Source organism: Colobus angolensis, unplaced genomic scaffold (assembly GCF_000951035.1).
Source record: "Colobus angolensis palliatus isolate OR3802 unplaced genomic scaffold, Cang.pa_1.0 Scaffold272, whole genome shotgun sequence".
Classification (NCBI taxonomy): Eukaryota; Metazoa; Chordata; class Mammalia; order Primates; family Cercopithecidae; genus Colobus; species Colobus angolensis.
The window spans coordinates 3,126,292-3,144,704 of record NW_012115955.1 but is presented as its reverse complement, the minus strand read 5'-3'; the positions used below and the strand labels follow the sequence as shown (position 1 = coordinate 3,144,704).

General features: G+C 44.1%; 1 protein-coding gene across 1 annotated transcript in view; it reads right to left on the bottom strand.

Moving 5' to 3' along the window:
• Window positions 1–18,413, bottom strand: part of SHC3 (SHC (Src homology 2 domain containing) transforming protein 3) — a 168,661-nt gene that overhangs the window by 50,852 nt on the left and 99,396 nt on the right. The window contains exons 5-8 of the mRNA XM_011948031.1: window positions 14,606–14,669; window positions 11,898–12,017; window positions 7,972–8,025; window positions 2,292–2,343 (exon numbers count right to left, since the gene is read on the bottom strand). Of these exons, the coding sequence (XP_011803421.1) occupies window positions 2,292–2,343; window positions 7,972–8,025; window positions 11,898–12,017; window positions 14,606–14,669 (290 nt within the window). The remainder of the gene's footprint in view (window positions 1–2,291; window positions 2,344–7,971; window positions 8,026–11,897; window positions 12,018–14,605; window positions 14,670–18,413) is intronic.

Genomic DNA, 18,413 nt, shown 5'->3' with positions numbered 1-18,413 from the left:
CCTGCCTCAGCCTCCTGAGTAGCTGGGATTGCAGGTGTGCGCCACCACGTCCGGCTAATTTTTCTTTGTGTTTTTAGTAGAGATGGGGTTTCACCATGTTGGCCAGGCTGGTCTTGATCTCCTGACCTCATGATCTGCCCGCCTCAGCCTCCCAAAGTGTTGGGATTACAGGCATGAGCCACCGCGCCTGGCTGACAGTTGTGACTGGTAAATCTATGGCAGAAGTGAAGCTGAGCCTGGCCTTTCCCAGCACTGGAAGCATCTACTCTGGGTCTCATGAAATCTAGAGCTGCCACATAGAAAGCCCTGCTTCCCAGAGGGCTGATGGGGCCACTTGGAGAGTCTCTGAGACTCCATGGAGGGGGCTGAGCCTCTAGTCAGTCATCTTTGCCAAGGTCCCAGGTGTGGAAGCAAAGCCAATTCAGACCTTCCAGACCAGCCCAGACTCTCTGGCTAAAGACCACTCGGTGACCCCTGTTGATGCCACTTGGGCAGATGAACTGGCCAGCTGACACTTGCCTGAATTCCTGACCCACATTCTATTATAATAAAATGGTTGTTGTGAAGCCACTAAGCTTGAAGTAGTTTGTTACAGGCCATAGATAGGTGGAAGTACAGAGTGAGGATCTCACACTAACTGTCTCAAACAAAGGGCTTGTCTTAGTCAGCCGGGACTGCTGTAACACCACAGGCTGGGTGACTTCAACAACAGACATTTGTTTCTCACAGTTCTGGAGGCTGGAAGGTGCCAGCAGACTTGGTGTCTAGTGAGGGCCCTCTTCCTGGTTTGCAGACGGCGCCTTCTTGCTGTGTCCTCGCACGGGTGGAAAGAGGGTGAGGGAGCTCTCTGAGGTCTCTTTGACAGGAGCACCAAACCCATTCATAAGGCTTCCCCCTCATGACCTAATGACTTCCCAAAGACACCACCTTCAACTGGGGCCTTTAATTAATGCAATACCATCATATTGGGGGGTTCTATTTTAACATGTAAATTTGGGGGTGACATGAACATTCAGTCCATAAAAGGGCCCCTGTGTTGGTGGTGCCCTCAAGTGCCAAAAATGGTGGAGATCCTTTTCTGCATCACAGGTCTGGCATTGTCTTCACAATATCACCGCATACAAACCTGAGAGAGCCTGGTGAGGCAGCCACGGGACATGTGGAATCGATCCTGATTCCCATGCCACTGGACAGGAACTGTATTGTGGGCAGAAAGTACTCTTGGTTTGCCCCCGAGAAACCAAGTCAATGACTCAGGGCTAAACTCCTTCAGGATCTGGACCTAAGGCTTATTTCCCAGCCTTGGCGGTACCTTGGAAACACCTGAAGAGCTTTTAGAAAATGTTGTCTGGGCCCCACTCTCTGAGGCCTGAGCATTGAGATTTCTTTAAGCTCCCCAGGCAGTGGCGCGGGGGAAGGTTCTCCATAGAGCCACATCAAGGATCAGTTCATCTGTTCTGTGTGGACTACCTTAAAAATATGTCCAACATACAGCATTGGAGGGTAAGTAGCAAAACAGAATATTAGGATCTCATTTGTATGAAAATGTTAAAAAGAGAGTGTATGTATATGGATAAAAATTACGCAAAGCAAACTAGAAAATCTTAGTTGGTACCTGGGGTAGGGGGCTCATGGAAGGAAGTGCTGTTTTGTGCTGTTATTAATTGCATTTGTTATTTCATCAGTGAGTTTTAAATTGCAGCTGTGGTGTGGTGCATCAGTAGCTGCCTGGAATCCCAGGGTAGTGCACCTTCGTCAGTCCCACCCACCCCAGCCATGCTACCATCCAATGGTCTTTGGTTTTATAAATGACTCCCCACATCTAGCCTGTGCCTAAGGACTTAGAAGCTGAAAGGGGTATAAGCAGACAGCACCTGAGCTCGGACACCGGCCTCTAGGGCTGGCAGGGCAGAGTGAAGTAGCTCTGCATGGCTTACTGGGCACTGGACACACACCAGGAGCTGAAGCTGGGCAGGAGGATGGGCAGCAGGTGGTCTTCCAGGTATAACCGAGGCCACTGTCAGAATACGGGCAGGGGCTGTTTGTGTGTAAATCAATTGTACCAAACCAGCTATCTGGATACAGGTGTGTGTTTGGTGGTCAGAGAGGTCCAGTACCTCCTAACTCAGCCAGGCGATCTACAATCCTTGCAAACCTCATTCATCCTTAGTAATACAAGATGGCACTGCTCATTGGTCGGGAGGGGACTGAGATAATGAGGACCAGCTCGTATAGAATGTGAAGGCTGGCTATACACAAATGAGAGACTATAGGGGTCAAGCACGTCTTACCTCTGCGATTAACAGGGTCCTTAGCCACATATGCAACATAGTCAGTTGTGTCCTGTTAAAGAAAAAAGAGATGTCTATATCACTAATCATAAGTGAGAGAACACACAGTGAGGGACACAGGGCACAAACCAGTGAGCTTAGAAGGACTCAACCACCAAACAGCTAAAGACTCAAATGCTGCCTAAGAAACAGCCCACAGAAGACTCAAACTATATAATGTGGGTAGCAACCACCCAGAGGGCTCACATTGCAGACTTTGACTCAGCAGCTCTGGGGTAGGATCTGAGGTCCTGAGCTTCTAACCAGCTTCCATGTATACTGAGGCCGCAGTGTCTCAGTATCCCACGGGAGCTGGTTAGAAGTCTACTCACACTTTGAGCAGCAAGGAGAAAAGGCATGTTCGATCACCCGAGAAGCTTTAAAAACATTGATGCCTGCGTCCCAACATGCAGACAATCCGATTTCATCGGTTTGGATGTGAGGCCTGCGCATTAGTTTTTAGATGCTCCCTAGGTGACTGTAACGTGAACCACAAGTTAAGAACCACTGCTCTCAGCTTTGTCTACACCAGTGGTTGTCCATTTTGAGCTGGTATCAGAATCCCCTGCAGGGCTTGTTAAAATAGAATGCTGAGCCATACCCCTGAGTTTCCAATTCGGTAGTAGTTCTGGGGTAAGGGCTCAAAATGTGCATTTCTGACAAGTTTCTAGCTACTGCGGCTCTGGGGGCCACACTTTTGAGAAGTGCTAGGCTAGAAGAAAACCAGAGTGGATGTTCAAAGGCTGACTGCAAATGCTGCCTTCATAGTGGATGAGATATAATGGTTATTTTCTTCTTGGATATACATAATGATCTTAATACTTTAATATGTTTTAAAAATATGAACTCTACTGAGAAGTCTCATCCTTCTGTATGAAATGTGAGTTTCTTTGCCTGCCTTCTCATGTCATCAGTGCACGGGGAAATGATAACCTCAAAAGTAGACCAAGGCAACCACGTGCATTTTAATTCATTAACAAATAAGCAGAGGAACCAATAATTAGCTCAACTCTTGAAAGCAGAAAAGACTCCTCTGCAAAGCTGGTATTTTCAACATTCAAGACTCTGTGGGGCAACTGGTAAAAGCCTACCCCATTTTGGCAGACGTTTCCCATATGTTAGTGCTTTGAAGGGCTTCACCAGCTTATTGATACACTCCCGATGTTGCCAGTACCTAAAGGCTCTGTTGTGACTTGCTCCACTGTTTTCTCTATGGGCAAAGGAAACACCCCCTTCTCTCTCAACAGTGCCCTACAAAAGCTCTCCAAGGAGAAAGGGATGAGGGAGAGAGTGAGTATGGGGCGGCCATGTCACTGTTGTGGGACATCTGCTGTAGGATCGGGTGGGTGGTGCTGGGCACTTCTCCACACCCCATCCCACTGGGTCTTACACAGCCCAACAAGACCACACCGGTGTAGAATTCTTCCAGCAGCTCTTGAGATAATGGTGCTGTTTCCCCCGTCACTCTGCAGGGTGTGGCTCAGCTAAGTTGTTTTCTCTTCTGCTTAGGACACTGTTCCCTGGTGTATTCACAGGCTGACTAGAGAAGGGAAGTGAAAGATTGTCCACCTGGTCAAACTGGCTTCTGGTCATTTCCATCAAGGGGGATCTGGTCAGAATCTGAAGTTATTGGCAAAAACAAGGATGACAGCTTGTAATCATAGACACTTCCTGAAGTCACGAGACGTGAATGTCAGAAGGATCCTTAGAGAGCATCTAAGAGAGCACCAGTGTTTCTCAAGCTGAAATCCATGGAACCCTAGGGTTGGACAGGTGCCTTCTCCAGTGTCTGAGATGTCACCAGCATTTGAAAAAATTTTCATTTTCATTTCCATGATTATCTTAAAAATTAATACAAGAGTATCTGAGATCATTTAGATGACCACTGTGTTATCAAGTTCTGCATACGATCTCAATGCCAGGATTTGCATCTGGGTTTCCAACATTATGAGTGCTAGGTTTTCAAAGAATTAGAAAGAAAAGGACACAGGGTAGATTCCTCTGCCCACATAAAGCAAACTGACATTACATTTGTACATGATGTACAACTGAAGTTTTTCCTTGAATAGAAGAAATTAGTGGAAGAATTGAGTCATCCAGGTGCCCATGGTAATGGAGAGACATTGAACTGAAAAAATTCTGCCCCATGGTGGCCAGGCCAGCATCACATTGAGAATGGAGATTTAGTTTCAGCAAACTTTGTCCATCATAGCAAAGCAATATTACATTGAATGTCATTGGCCTTACAATGTTTACTTGTATTTGACTTTCAAATTTAAGTAGGGGTTAGAGTTAACTAAAAAGTATAAACATTAAGAAGTTTATTTTTAATTTATTTTTTGCACATATTCAAGTAACAAAATTAGAGTCAGCATTAGTAATGAATACAAGGAATTTTTTTTGCATTCTTACTCTGGCTCAAAGTTGGGTAAAGAGGGAGAATAGAGAGACATAATATGTCCCTGTCTCTCAGATGGTCAATGGCCAAGCTTTTCTGATGCCAATATTGATCCTTTTCTGGCAGAGCAGGCAAATATATTACCATTCAAAACAATGTTCTTGTCATCAGGAAGCACACTAAGTTCCAAAGACAGAGCTGCAAAGTGCTGTTCTGCATCTGTTCTATCCCTGTTCCCAACTCCCCAAGAACCCCTGAGCCTGGCCATTGTTCTGCCATTCTTGGGGTGGTCTTTTAACACTGCTAATTACAGTAGATTATAATTACAGCATACCCTTTTTAGAGGGGAATTAATAAAGTTTTCTAGTCTATCTTGCTTGCTAGTTCAAAATACCATTTTCCTAATGGGTAAACTGAGGCACTAAGTCATTAAGTGACATGTACACTTAGCAGGAAAACAAGGACTAGAACATAGAATTGTCAGCTTTATTAAAAATGTCTACCAATTATAATGTGCTAAATTCATGGTTACAAATCAATTTGGAATGTAATCTCATGTACAATATAAAATGCATTTGGATTGGTTAAAATGGAAAGTAACTAGGCTTCCTGTCCTGTGTTATGACATTTTATAAACCAGAAAAAAGAAATTACAGAAAATATAACAGGTTGTGGATTACTTTAAGGATTACCAAATGTTTCTAATTTTTTTAAAAAAATAAGAGGTGATAAGGAAATCTGGGAAAAAAAAGAGTATAGTCCTATGTGCATCCTGAAAATAAAATAGTTTTGACACAAACCAATGTAATTGGCTCCCCAACGATCTAGATATGTGTGTTTTCACTCATAATATCAACATTAAGACAGGTTTAAGACGAGTTCTTGAAGGAAGCTATTAATGCAGATGTACAAGACATCTGCCTTTTATATGTCAAAACTGGGTTATCCTCCAAATTTAAGAAACTATGGTTCCAAACATCACAAGGGGCAAGCAATTTGAAAACCACTGCAAATTAGTTAAGAAATAGGTGGACATATACATATAGACAGCATCTGAAGAAATGCACCTTAGGCTAGGTGCAGTGGCTCATGCCTGTAATCCCAGCACTTTGGGAGGCCAAGACAGGTGGATCACTTAAGCCCAGGGTTTGAGACCAGCCTGGGCAACATGGTGAAACCCTGTCTCTACTAAAAATACAAAAAAACTAGCCAGGCATGGTGATGCGTGCCTGTAGTCCCAGCTACCTATGAGGCTGAGGTGGGAGGATCACTTGGACCTGGGAGGTCAAGACTGCAGTAAGCTGTGGTGGCGCCACTGCATTCCATCCAGCCTGGGCGACAGAGTGAGACCCTATTGGATGAGTTCAATTGGGGAAGACTTCCACTTTCTGAATATGCATCTCATTGAGGACTTTCATCTTACAATAAAATGTAAGAAATTATAAGGATTAGAAAGAAAGGAAAAGCATAGCAAGGGAAGGGAAGTAAAAAAAAGAAGGGAAAGCCATTGTGGTTGACTTTTGACAAGAAGACCCTAAGTATGAAAAAGAGCCCAAGCCACTTGACCCTATAGAATGGCAGGTCTCAGGGCTAAATAGTGCTCTGACCATCCTTTGACAATTAAACAGAGACAGGGGGGCAAATAACCATCTGTTGGGTGGGCAAATCCCTTCCCCTGCAGAGTGCTCTTGGCTCAAGAGTCTGAGATGGGGTTGCTGAGAAGCAGCGGGGCCCAAGCCTCTTATGGTAGCTCATGCTGGCCCAGGCAGGAGAGATGCCCAGCATGGCCATGATGCCCGCCTCTGGCAGCTGCCACAGCAGGGCAGGAAGAAGTACTGCTTCCCTGTTACTGAGATTGGTGGCCCAATTGTATTGTCCTTTGGAAATGCCAAGGCTCTGGAGTCCACCTTTGACATTGTTCCTTCAATTTGGCTTCCAATGTGCCAACAGTAATTTTCTAATCCAGTTTCCAAGGTAGAAGGGGTATGGAAAGAAGGGTAGAAAAGTCACAGGGAAAAGTCCCTACTTGGGCTAGTAGAACACAGGGTCCTCAACCTTGAGACGAAGAAATCTTGGACCAGTAAACTTTTATGTAACATCTGAAGACTGCCTATTCATAATTTGGCTAAAGAATGCAAAACAGCAATAATAACAAAACACCACCTCTAGGACATTATTTTATATTAAAAGGCTATTTAACACTAAAAAAGTAAAAAGGATGTCTTTTTAGGATATAAGATCATTTTTCAATTGAATAAATTTAGCTCCAGGAAAAACTCCCTCTATTATCCTAATTTTAAAACTTTTCTCCAAACTGGTGGAAACTTTACCCAGACACATGAAAATTAAGATGAGAACTTTCTGGAGGGTGAGCCTTCTTCCCCCTCACTTCTGGAAAGGGCTGACTTTGCCTTCTTCCCTTCGTCCTCTGTGCCTCGCTCCTTTGTGACCAATTTCCTGCCTGGTTTCTTTGCCGGCCCAGGCTGTCCACAGTGAGAAGCCAGTTTGTGTGTGGATTCCACTCTGTCCCGGGAGCGGGAGATGGTTTTCTGAGCTCACCTTCATGACAGTACAGTTTAGATGACATGGCCACTCTGAAGCTGAATGCTGACATCCTTTGTAGCATTCCTGCCCAAATGTGGGAAGCAAATTCCCTTGTTATTCTGCCTTCTTCATTAAAGATGTGAAGCAAAAATAGAACATTCTCCTTCTGTTCTCGAGTCTCCCTCTTACTCTCTCTCTCTCTGCAACTCCTTCCTTGTTGGCAAAGCAAACTATTAAAGGCTGCAGTATTACACTGGGAGAGAAAAATGCTGATTTTAAATGCTTATGAATAGAGCAGACTAAGTAAATTCACATTCTTCAGGCAGACTTAAAATATTAATGTGGAGGTCAAATAAAAAAACAAAAAGTAGGGCAACAGCAGAGTGACAGCGTGAGAAGCCCACGGCAACTCTGGGGCCGGGGGGACTATTTCATCACCTCGTAAGAATGCCAGTGCTTCCAGGAGTTTTGACAGCTTTTGGCTAATGAAATGAAAACTAATGGTGGGGTTCTTGTCACAGGTTTCCCGTAAAAATAAAATGACGGCCAAGAAGACCTTTTATGGAAATCAGGAGGGGGAAATTTGTTGGCATCACAATTCACTTTTTCTACGGTGTCTTGCAAGGCGTATTTTTGAAGCAGGGGTCCCTTCTCAGAAATTCCCGACAAGAGCAACAGACCAACCCCAAGGGCACTTACCGGGTCTCCCCCAGAGGCGAAGGAGATGGACCGCATGTGGTGATTCGCTATGATCTGCCAGGCCCAAAACAAGAAACGAGATGTGCTGTTATCGCGCTTTCCACATTTTGGAAAAGCAACTGTCTGTTGGCAGGCATTACAAATTGACATGTTTTCCTGAAAATTGGTACCTATATAAAAATCATGATTATAAAAGTAATAGCAATAGATCACCTTTCACAATCTGATGACTGCTGTCCAGCTGCTTTGCCAGAATAGTGTCCGTGAAGCCTTGCTGCAGCCTGTGATGTGGGAATTATCACCATCCCACTTTACAGGGGAGAAGCCAGAACCCAGAGGGGTCAAGTGGCTTGCTCAGATTAAGACAGCTGGTGATTAGCAGAGCTGTGATCTAACACAGGGCGTGTATAGAGCACCCTTAACATAAGTGACTCCATCTTAGAAAAAGACTCCATCTTACATTTCAAGAAGCAACATGCCAACAGGTACCAGATGTTTGCCTAATGAATAAAGATGGCACCCAACAAGATAAGGACATAAAAAGGTATATTCTTTTACTATCAGTCCTTACCAGAGGACTTTGGTCATAAAAAGCAGGACTTCACCAGCTTGAAACAGCCTTCTTAACAGACACCGTCCTGCTGTCACTGGTGATGAGCAGCCAGCATCTGCCAATGAAGGCTCTGCCCACATCAAAGACTCTTCCTTGCAAGACATTGTTGTCCATCTGGATCAAGCCAGGACACTCTCTTTGTCCACGTCACTTGCCCCAGAATGCTTTATTAACCCCTACTCCTATCTCTTTTTCTCTTGATGTTGAATGTTACTTGGTTTGCTGTGGAATGTTCAATCTGTAACATTTATATACTGATTAAGTATACTCTTAAGTATGGTTTGCAATATTGACTGACCTGGGGAGTGGCTTCAGCCTATGTGCCCACAGCTCTGATATGGAATGAACTCCATGTAGCTCATGGTTTTTGTTACTAAAATAGCTTCAGTGAAAGTCTGACCTTGTGGAAAGACACAAATGTGCGTGGGTCTGGTTATGTCTGACCTTGAGTCGCTTATGACAGGGAGGCCCACCCCGAGGCTAGGGTCTTAACAACCATGCCTCTTCCGGAAGGAACCTGTCTCACCCACACACCAAAACATCTCAACTTACAGATTATGTTTCCAAAAACACACTGGGGTCTCCGATATAGAACCCACAGCTAGAATGGGGGGAAATGTGGCCCGTCTTCCATTTTATCCCATTTGTATCATGTACATATAAACTAGAAAGCCAGCGTCCAAGATTTCACCTCGGCACTGTCTAAAGCACTCTTGTAATTTATCAATGTGAAATCCAGAGCAGACAATCCGTGTTAATTTTAAAATGGGAAATTTCCATTAGCTTTATAAACTGCAGCGTACAGTGGAATTTAGTAGACACTGAGTAAATTAGAAGCTGCCCTAAATTTAAAAAGCGACATAAGTCTTCCACGCTAATTTTATCTTTTAAAAGACAATGCAATGACATTGAAGTAAATTTCTGGGGATGGGAACAGGACTCATCTCTCTATCCCAACATAACCAAGTTCAGTTCTGCAGAGTCCCCTCGGGCCCCTGTCCTCGGGCAGGCAGTCAGAATTTACATGGCTATTATCACACTTCCCAGGGATTTGTCCAAACATGCGCCTGTGAAACTTGAAATAAAATATAATTGAATTGTAATAGAAAATAAGATAGTTTTAAATGCCTACTTTGGTTATCGGCACTTACAACACGTCAGGATCTAGAATCCCCTGAGTACATAAGTGAATAGAAAATAAGGCTGGCTGCATAGGCTGCACCCAAGCCCCAACTGAGTTAAACTAAAAATAGTGGCCTTTGCAGCTCTCTGGAATCTTCCCTCTGGCGCAAAGGTAGAGGGCTCCTAAGAGAACAATGACGAAATAGCAATCACCAGAAAATGAAAAACTATGGCTCCCAAAGTTTTACATTTTTGCTTATTGAATTTTTGCTTATAAGGCAGGTCTAAAACTGAAGTTTGGAAATTAAATTGGAAGCTATGATTTGGAAAAAAAAATGAAAGTCATGTTTGGTCGACATGATGCATGGGCCTCATTCTGTGGTTGTATGTTATCTCTTTGAGTAAGACAGAAATTGAAAACCAGGGTAAGAAAATTAGAGCTAATTGACCTAAATCACATGTTTTGCCCTGAGGGTGTTGCGTCTCATTTCCACTTGGAACTCTGTAGAGGGGAGCGGCTGTTGTCTTGCTGCTGTCTCACTGCATGGAGAAGGGAGTGTCTAGCCAGGCTGTTCTCAGTTTGCTACAGCTGGGCTCAGAAGTCAGCTGGAAGGGAGAGTCAGAACCCTGTGTGCTTGCCCCCCACCCAACCTTCACACACTCATCAACCAAACTACCAGTCCCCTGGGTGTCCAGAACCTGCCACTTTGCCCCATCTGCCCAAACAAAGGGCAGGAAAACATGAACTGGACATCCGCTTCGGCTGCCATGTTCCAGGACAGAGAGGGCCAGTCCAGTCTCATTCCGCTGCTCTTAGTTTGTTTTCTATTTTACTGAGGTGGGAGGGGAGTTCAGGGAGAAGTTCCCACAGATTTAAGGAGTCTGAGGACCAAACAAAAGGTCCAGGAGACATAGGAAAGGAACAGCTCCGGGCATGAAGGTGAGTGCAGAGGTCAGCCCAGCCCACAAGCCTTCATGAACAGCTCAGCCTCGGCCGTGCTACAGAAAGGCTGAGCCTGATGAATATTCAGAATCCACAATCGCCTGTGCTAGTGAACTAGTCCCTTAGACAAGTTAAGATAAAAAGACACAAAGAATTATCTATCAGTCCTGTGAGGATAACAGGAGGCAGTGAGAAGTGGTATCTAGCTATGTCAACACAAAGCCTGGGTTTTGCTTCCCATTTTTGTGCTAGATCTAGGATTTATTTCAACATCTTGGATAGCAGGTGGGGGAATAAATGAAGCTGGAGGTGCTGCTCACTAACCTGGGGAATATGGAAGTCAATCAATAGAAATATATATAGTAACATAAAGGTCACTGCGGGCATCCCTGGTGACAATGTCGGAATCAGGTATAGTATTATACAGAGAGGTCCCATTTGAGCTCCAGCTCCTACTGCCAGCCCCAAAAGCTGACCCAGAGCACAGCAAGGAAGGGGAGTCCACACTCCACACCCCACTGGATACTGGTCAAGCATTTCACCTGCGCCTCATTTGACCTTCAGAAGTGCCTTGTTGGTAGCTAAAATAGCTACTCAAACACCCATTTTTCCAGCTAAAGAAATTAATGATGACTAGATCAGAGAAATCTAAAAGATAGACACTGTGCAGGAATGCAACCATCTTCAATAAAATTAGCCTTAATTAACACTGTGGCTGTGGTGTCTCAGTCAGCTCCAAATTCATTCCACACTGGCTATTCCATAGACAACACCACTTCTCATTACACCTACAACAGTATGTACTACAAGATGCTCCAAAACAATGAGCCACTAAAGGAAAAAAAAAAAATCACCACTTAGACCATGACATGCTATCCACTTCAAAGGTAATAAAATAAAATATAGCCTGTAAAACCTATTAAATATGGTGTAAAAGAAAAAAATAAGGATAAGGACATTAAGAAGAGACTTTGCACACACATCTGTTTTTTGTTTGTTTTTTACATTGCATGTAAACAAATGATTTCATGCATTATCCTCCAAAGAAATAAAAAGCAGAATTAAAGAGAGCCAGTTTCATTTATCATTCTCTTGGTGATCCTTCAAAGTGGCCAAAGTTCATACTCTAGTAAAAATGTGACACAAACATCTGCTATGTGAGCTCAGTAAAGCTGCAAGGAAGACGCCTGCAAAACACTCATCAGCGGGGGCTGTGGGCAGGAACAGGGGATCTGAGCACCCATGTACCTGTTTGGAGTCCGGAGTTCGCAGGTTCAGACTGGCCGTGGAGATGGTCAGAGAGATGCTCATTCCCGCAAACTGGAGGTTGCTCTTTCCCAAGATGCTGGACAGCATTTTGCTCGGAGGCTGTGAAATTGAAGAGCATTATTTTAGCTGTTTCATTTCCATCTCAAAGGGTGGGGAAGTAGATGCTTGCCATACCCCCAAACTCTCACTGATTGTTCCTCCCTCCTTAGGCATAGGAAGACAAAATGTGAAATGAATAAGCTGGGAGTGGGGGGATCCAAAGTTAATATGCAGATTTTAGAACATGCAACATGCACATTATAAACCATGTAATATGCAAATGCTGAGGTGAGAACTCCTGCAGGCAGGCAGAGGCATCAGTCTTCCAGGCCTTTTCTCTGGCCCTGTTGGGAAGTGTCTCATGGGGAAGGCTTTGTATATAAACCTGGGGAAAGCCCATTGCATTTTGCAGGCTCAGCAACCTGGTATCATCACACCTACTTCAGAGGAAGAGTCAAACTAACTTAGAGGAAGACTAAAGCAGGCCAGCTTTAGGGGATTACAAGAATCCCAGAGAGCTGCAAGGATGTTCGCGGCCGAAGGGAATGGACCACAGATTTTTTGGTGCACTCTCCCTGGTCAAGGTTCTCATGAACTGCCCTGTTAGAAACCCATGGGCCTAGAGCCAGCACAAGGATAGATAGACATGGCCTGGCTGTAACTGGTGTATCCATCACCCTGTCAGAAATGTCCTTACAGGGGACTGACAGCCGTGTTTTGGGGCCAGGGACCTTCTTCCTGGGTACCTGGGTGGGCAAGGCCCTTTGGTACCAACCCGTCCTTTCTTTTTGGATTAGAACACTCTCTCTTTTGATATGCTAATTAGTTCCTAACCAGGTACACACCCTTTTTAATCTCCTGAAGGAGCTATTTAAAAATAGAGATGCTGAGGCCCCACCTATGAGATTCTGGGTGGAGCCAAGAAATGGGCATTGTTTCCACCAAGAGAATCATGAGGGTGCCCCAGGATGAGCTGGGACCTGGAAGATGCGATTCCGCTTCTCCGTTCTCAGTCGCCGTCCTAGTTCCTGTAGTGGAGACTCTGGAGCCTTGCTTGGTTCCCCATGGACTGGCCAGAACACAGGCTGGCACATCTGAATCTTCATTCAGAGTTCTCTGCCGGAAACCCAGCTGCCCTGTGGATGCATGAAAGTCCCCAAGACCTGAACACAGAAACAAGCTTGAGCCTGGGATCAGCAGAGCCACACATGCAGCTGCCCAGATGATCTGGATCAGGAACGTGCAGCCTCAGGGCAGATTCAGAGGTTCTTTGAAGGACGTTTTCGCCACAATTCAGGTTAGGCATAGAAAAGCCTTGATTGTGGATTTTGCTGGGTCTTCACTAGACACTTAACTGAACAGGTTTTCACGGTTTCTCCTAATCCAGGCTTTTTTTTTTCTTTCTGGCTCAGATATCTTCAGAATGAAAAGTCCTAGTGCAGTGTTTGAACATGCAGCCTGTGGAGCCCAGACCTCTGAGCTTGCTCTCAGACAACATCTACCCACATTGCGGCCTTTCCCCTCCGTGCCACAGTTGTCATTGTCTGTAATATGGGGATATCCAGTGGTATTCTAGTGCTGGCTTGGCTCAGCTGATGGGAGCCAATTACTAAATTTTTCAGAATTTTATAATCTGATGATTAATCACAGTTGTATTAAAAATGAATGTATGTAAATTTGCAATTAAATAAATTACCTTAAAAAAAAAAACAGATGATAGGGCCGGGCATGGTGGCTCACGCCTGTAATCCCAACACTTTGGGAGGCCGAGGCAGGTGGATCACAAGGTCAAGAGATTGAGACCATCCTGGCCAATATGGTGAAACCTCACCTCTACTAAAAACACAAAAATTAGCTGGGCATGGTGGTGTGCACCTGTAATCCCAGCTATTTGGGAGGCTGAGCCAGGAGAATCGCTTGACCCAGGAGGCAGAGATTTCAGTGAGCCAAGATCATGCCACTGCACTCCAGCCTGGGGGATAGAGTGAGACTCTGTCTCAAAAACAAACAAACAAACAAAAACAATAAATGCTCAACACGCATCACTTCCTAATTCTTTTGCTGCATTAACTACTAACTGCTTTCCAAGTTATTGCTGCCCACGGCACCTGTACGGTGGAAACATTACGTAACCATGAGCTACTACATATCTCTTCCCGACTCTGTCTTCGAGGGATATCATTTTGAGAAATTGAAATCAGCCACAGGAGAAGTACTGACATCACAGAAATCAGAAAATGCTACAAACTCTACTTTTCATTCTCCTGCCCAACCTGGAGAGCTGGTTGTTAAACACTTACCAGCACACCACTGGGGATCTCTACCTCATAATTAAGTGAATTGATGTATTCAAAGTGCTTAAAGGAAAGCCTGACCCTGTTTTAAGCGTCTGTTGTTATCATTGTCTTCAGAGTTTATGCCACAGTGAGTGAGTAACCAGAGTGTCTACTTCTGAGGCAGGGACAGCTAACCGTCCTCAACCACATGAGACAGAAAGCAATCTAAGCCCTTTATGCTTTTAGAAGTAGCATGCGCCAGGCCACAGAAAGAGGACAATGAATAATTCTGTGTGACTGAAGATACCGAGTGGCGAAAAAGAGGAAGCAAAGGGGGAGACACAGTTAGACACAGAGCATGGAGGACAGTACCTTTCTCTTCTTAAAGGCTCCCTTGGCACCAGGCACAGCTTCACAGACACGGCTGATGGCTTCCCTTAGGACAGGAAGAAAAAGCCATTTTATCATGTGTCGGTGGGGATTATGGAACCCAGAGATGCTACACTTGCACATCCAAAGAAAAGAACTGCCCATTTATTTCAGTAGAGAAAACAGACCTGCCAATTTGGAAGTCATCCAACTCTTTTTCTAAAACACAAAACTAAACAAAACGCAAACAGGTCATCATAAAACCTCTCCTGGCAATATTCTAGCTCTCTTTGTTGTGGTGGCTGGATGCTAACAGTGTCATCTGTGTCAATGCTACACTGTTTTTTGTTTTATAACATTTTGCCAAGATTCTATTTTTGTAAGTCAGCACCCTAAAACACACTCTTCCCGACACTGTGATGCTGTCGATCTCCATGGCTTTGGTCAGGACATCAGGCCCAAACCTAATCAACCACCTCGATTGATCAAGATGCTTCTTAAGTGAGTTAGAATGTAATTAAAAGAAATGTGGTCATCTGACTTTTATTCCCAGTTTCTGTGGTTAGTGAATCTCACAAAATCAAAAGGGGCTGGAAGGAGAAGAGGAACTGCAGGGTGTATAAAAGAGCCAGCAGTGAGGTGATGTGCAGGGCAGTTCCATGGAACAGCACTGGTGAGGCTGCTGGGACGTGCAGGCATGGTCCTGGTGGAGGAGGCAGAGTGCCCTGGTACTGAGTGGCCAGGAGGCATGAGTCCAACACACGGTTCTGCATGGGGGCAGGAGGGCCCCAGAGGGAAAGGAAGCAAGACAGGATGGTCGCAGCTGAGGGCTAGGGTGGCAGGAAGGGGATGCTGGAGAGGAAACACAGCTCAATCTCATGACCCAACCTAAGTGAGAAATGCCTGGGAGGTGGGCAAAGGTGGCTCCAAGGCAGGGGTCCAGAAAAGAGCTGGTGACCCTTCCCACTCACACATGGAGGGGAAAATACTAGTACACAGAAAAAGTCAACAGGGACTTGGAGACACGGTGAATGAGAGAAGATAATAGGTCCTCAGAAACATTCTATAAACTTTCTGGGTTCAATACTTCTTCAAATTAATTTCTACCATGTGGACGAAAAATAATCACCATAACGACACAGTGCTTTTAACAGAAATACGTCCGTATCAGTTAGGCGACTGACTGTTAGGACAAGCTTCCCATTTGCCACTCAATACATTGTAGAGAGCAGGGAAGGAAACATTTTTCCTAAAACTCAGATGCCAGGAAAACCATAGGCAATGAATCATCATGACATGGAAAAAGTGAAGCAGGAAACAAATGTTTTTGATGTTTATGCTTACTTCTATTCATTTTATAATAATATTCTAACTGTGGTTCTATCAAAGTGACCAATCACGTATCATCTAAAGTACTTTCTAAAAGCTAACTTCTTATTAAAGAAGGTCAAATTGTCTCTTTACAGAACTATATAAACCTATTATGTATATTTTATCTGTTTAATTTTTAGAAAACCAGTTCAGTGAATCTCTGCATTGTATTTCTTACATTAAAGAGACATACTTAGTTGAGCAAGGCAGCTAAACCTCTGATGGTTCCAGCAGGGTAGAAAGATATTATATGGGGAAGTGTCTCCCTTTAATCACTCCATAAATATTCCTAATAAGCACCGAACTTATTTTACCATCCACCGACATGGAGTCTAAAAGAAAAAAATCAGAGTCCAAGGACAGTTATCCAAAAAGACACACGGTTCCAAATGTCTCATTGAGTCAGCCCCTGGAGCTTGCAACAGGACTCTGCTGCTTCTGTGCTACTTTGGGGGAAGGGAGGTAGAAACTATTCATCACCAGTTAGAAGGAATTACAAAGCTCTGAAAATAGTCAACATTTCTTTCCAATACCTTTTCACACAGAACGGAGTGCATAGGTCTCAGCGCACATTCGCGGACAGAAGAAGTTCCAAACACTTCTCAGAGCTCGTGTCCTCAGGGAAAATCCTAAGGATCCCACTTGTGAGCCTTTAGAATCCCCAAAGGAGTTTTCAAATGAAACTGCTTTTTAGAAAAATGTTCTCCTTTCATCACTGGCATAAGTTCCTTCCTAATGCTCATACGATAACACGTGTGTGTGAATTCTCATTTCAACCACGCTGATGGTATCTATTTCTGTTTGAAATAGAAATGCAGCATAACTATTAATAACTGCAATATTTAGATGCCTGGAATGAGTTACTTTAACTCCAAAATCTAATTTTAAATGTAACTATTCTCAATTCCCCTTCTCACTGTTTAAGTGCAGTACATTTTGGTAAGCAGTACTGTTTCAATTTGTTCGTTTAGCAATCATTATTTAGTTTTATGTAATTCCACTTAATCCCCATTTGAGTCTCAGGTACCAATTTTGCCCTGTTTTTAATCATAGGGATTGCTTCTTAACATTCTGTTCAGTATGACCCTGTTTCTGTGAGCCAAATAATGACCTCAGAACTCGGCTAATATGAAAATGGGACATTTGGCAACCTCCGTGGTCATCTGAAAGTCTTGGAAGCCAGCCCAACCGCCAGATGTGAACCCTCATTGTCGTCATGATTTCACCATCTTCCCTTCAGAACTGGACTCTTTGAAATCATGTAGTAGCATCTTTCTCCCTCCTCATCCATCTCACTACAGCCCATCCCAAGGCCCCACAAAGAATGGTCTATGTGACTGGCATGGATCAATACACATCAGCAGAGAAAGAGTTACCCAAGAAGCAGCATTTGAGTGAGTGGGCAGCTACCCAGGAAAAAATTATGTTGGGCTCCTATCTCTTGCCTTATATGCAAATAAATTATAGCTGGGTCACAAATTGAATTCATTTGTAATGAAACGATGAAAGTAGTAAAAGAAAACTGGGAAGAATATTTTAAAATTATCTTCTAGTGGACAGATGTTACAAAATCCAGAAGCCATAAAAGAAAAATATTGACACACTCAATAGTGTAAAAAAATTATGGACAAGAAAATATGTAACATTTCACAGTCAACAAAGTAATTGTCTTAATAAAAGTCAGCAAGGACACTATCAAAAGCCCAATAGAGGGCAGAGCAAAGGATAGAGATAAAGAGTTCTCAGGAAAGGCAATACTCACGGCTCCGAAAAACACAAAAACATACTCAACTTTAATCATAACCAGAATGTAGATTAAAGCCTGCACTGAAATTCTATTTTCACAGCCAAAGATTGAAGCTTTACAGTCCTTTGCAGGGAAGCAGGTACCCTTCACAGTGCTCCGTAATACCCTCCCACCTCCATACCCTGTATGACTTTCTTGCCTCCTCTGAGAACCCTGAAACTCTGAAGTTCCAGCCTCTAAACCTCCCCCTGCTCATCTCCTCTTCTGGCCACTGTGTGACCAGGACCCTGAATGAGTGTGTGCTGGTACAATAAGAATATCCCACTCCCTTAGTCCTTTCTAATTCAATGCACTCAGTGGGCCCTGCTCCTCCCTGGGCTGGACGGAGCTTTGAATCTAATCCACTCACCTCCACACAAGAAAAAGTCTTCCATCACTTACGTGTAACCCCATTTATCTATTTTTAGTAACATGTCCAGGCCCAGCAGAACAGTAAAAACCCTGACCTTCATTTAAACCTCTCTTCCTCCCTCCCTAAGGCCTACCTAGGGAACCTCCAGGTGGCCACGGAAGAAAAGGCCTCCTCACCTTCCAGCTGCAGCTCCTGACCCCTTGGTGAGGTAGGGATGACTGCAGGGGGTGGATACAGAGAGGTCAGGGATGGATGGGTGACAGTGACAGCCCCAGTGCTGA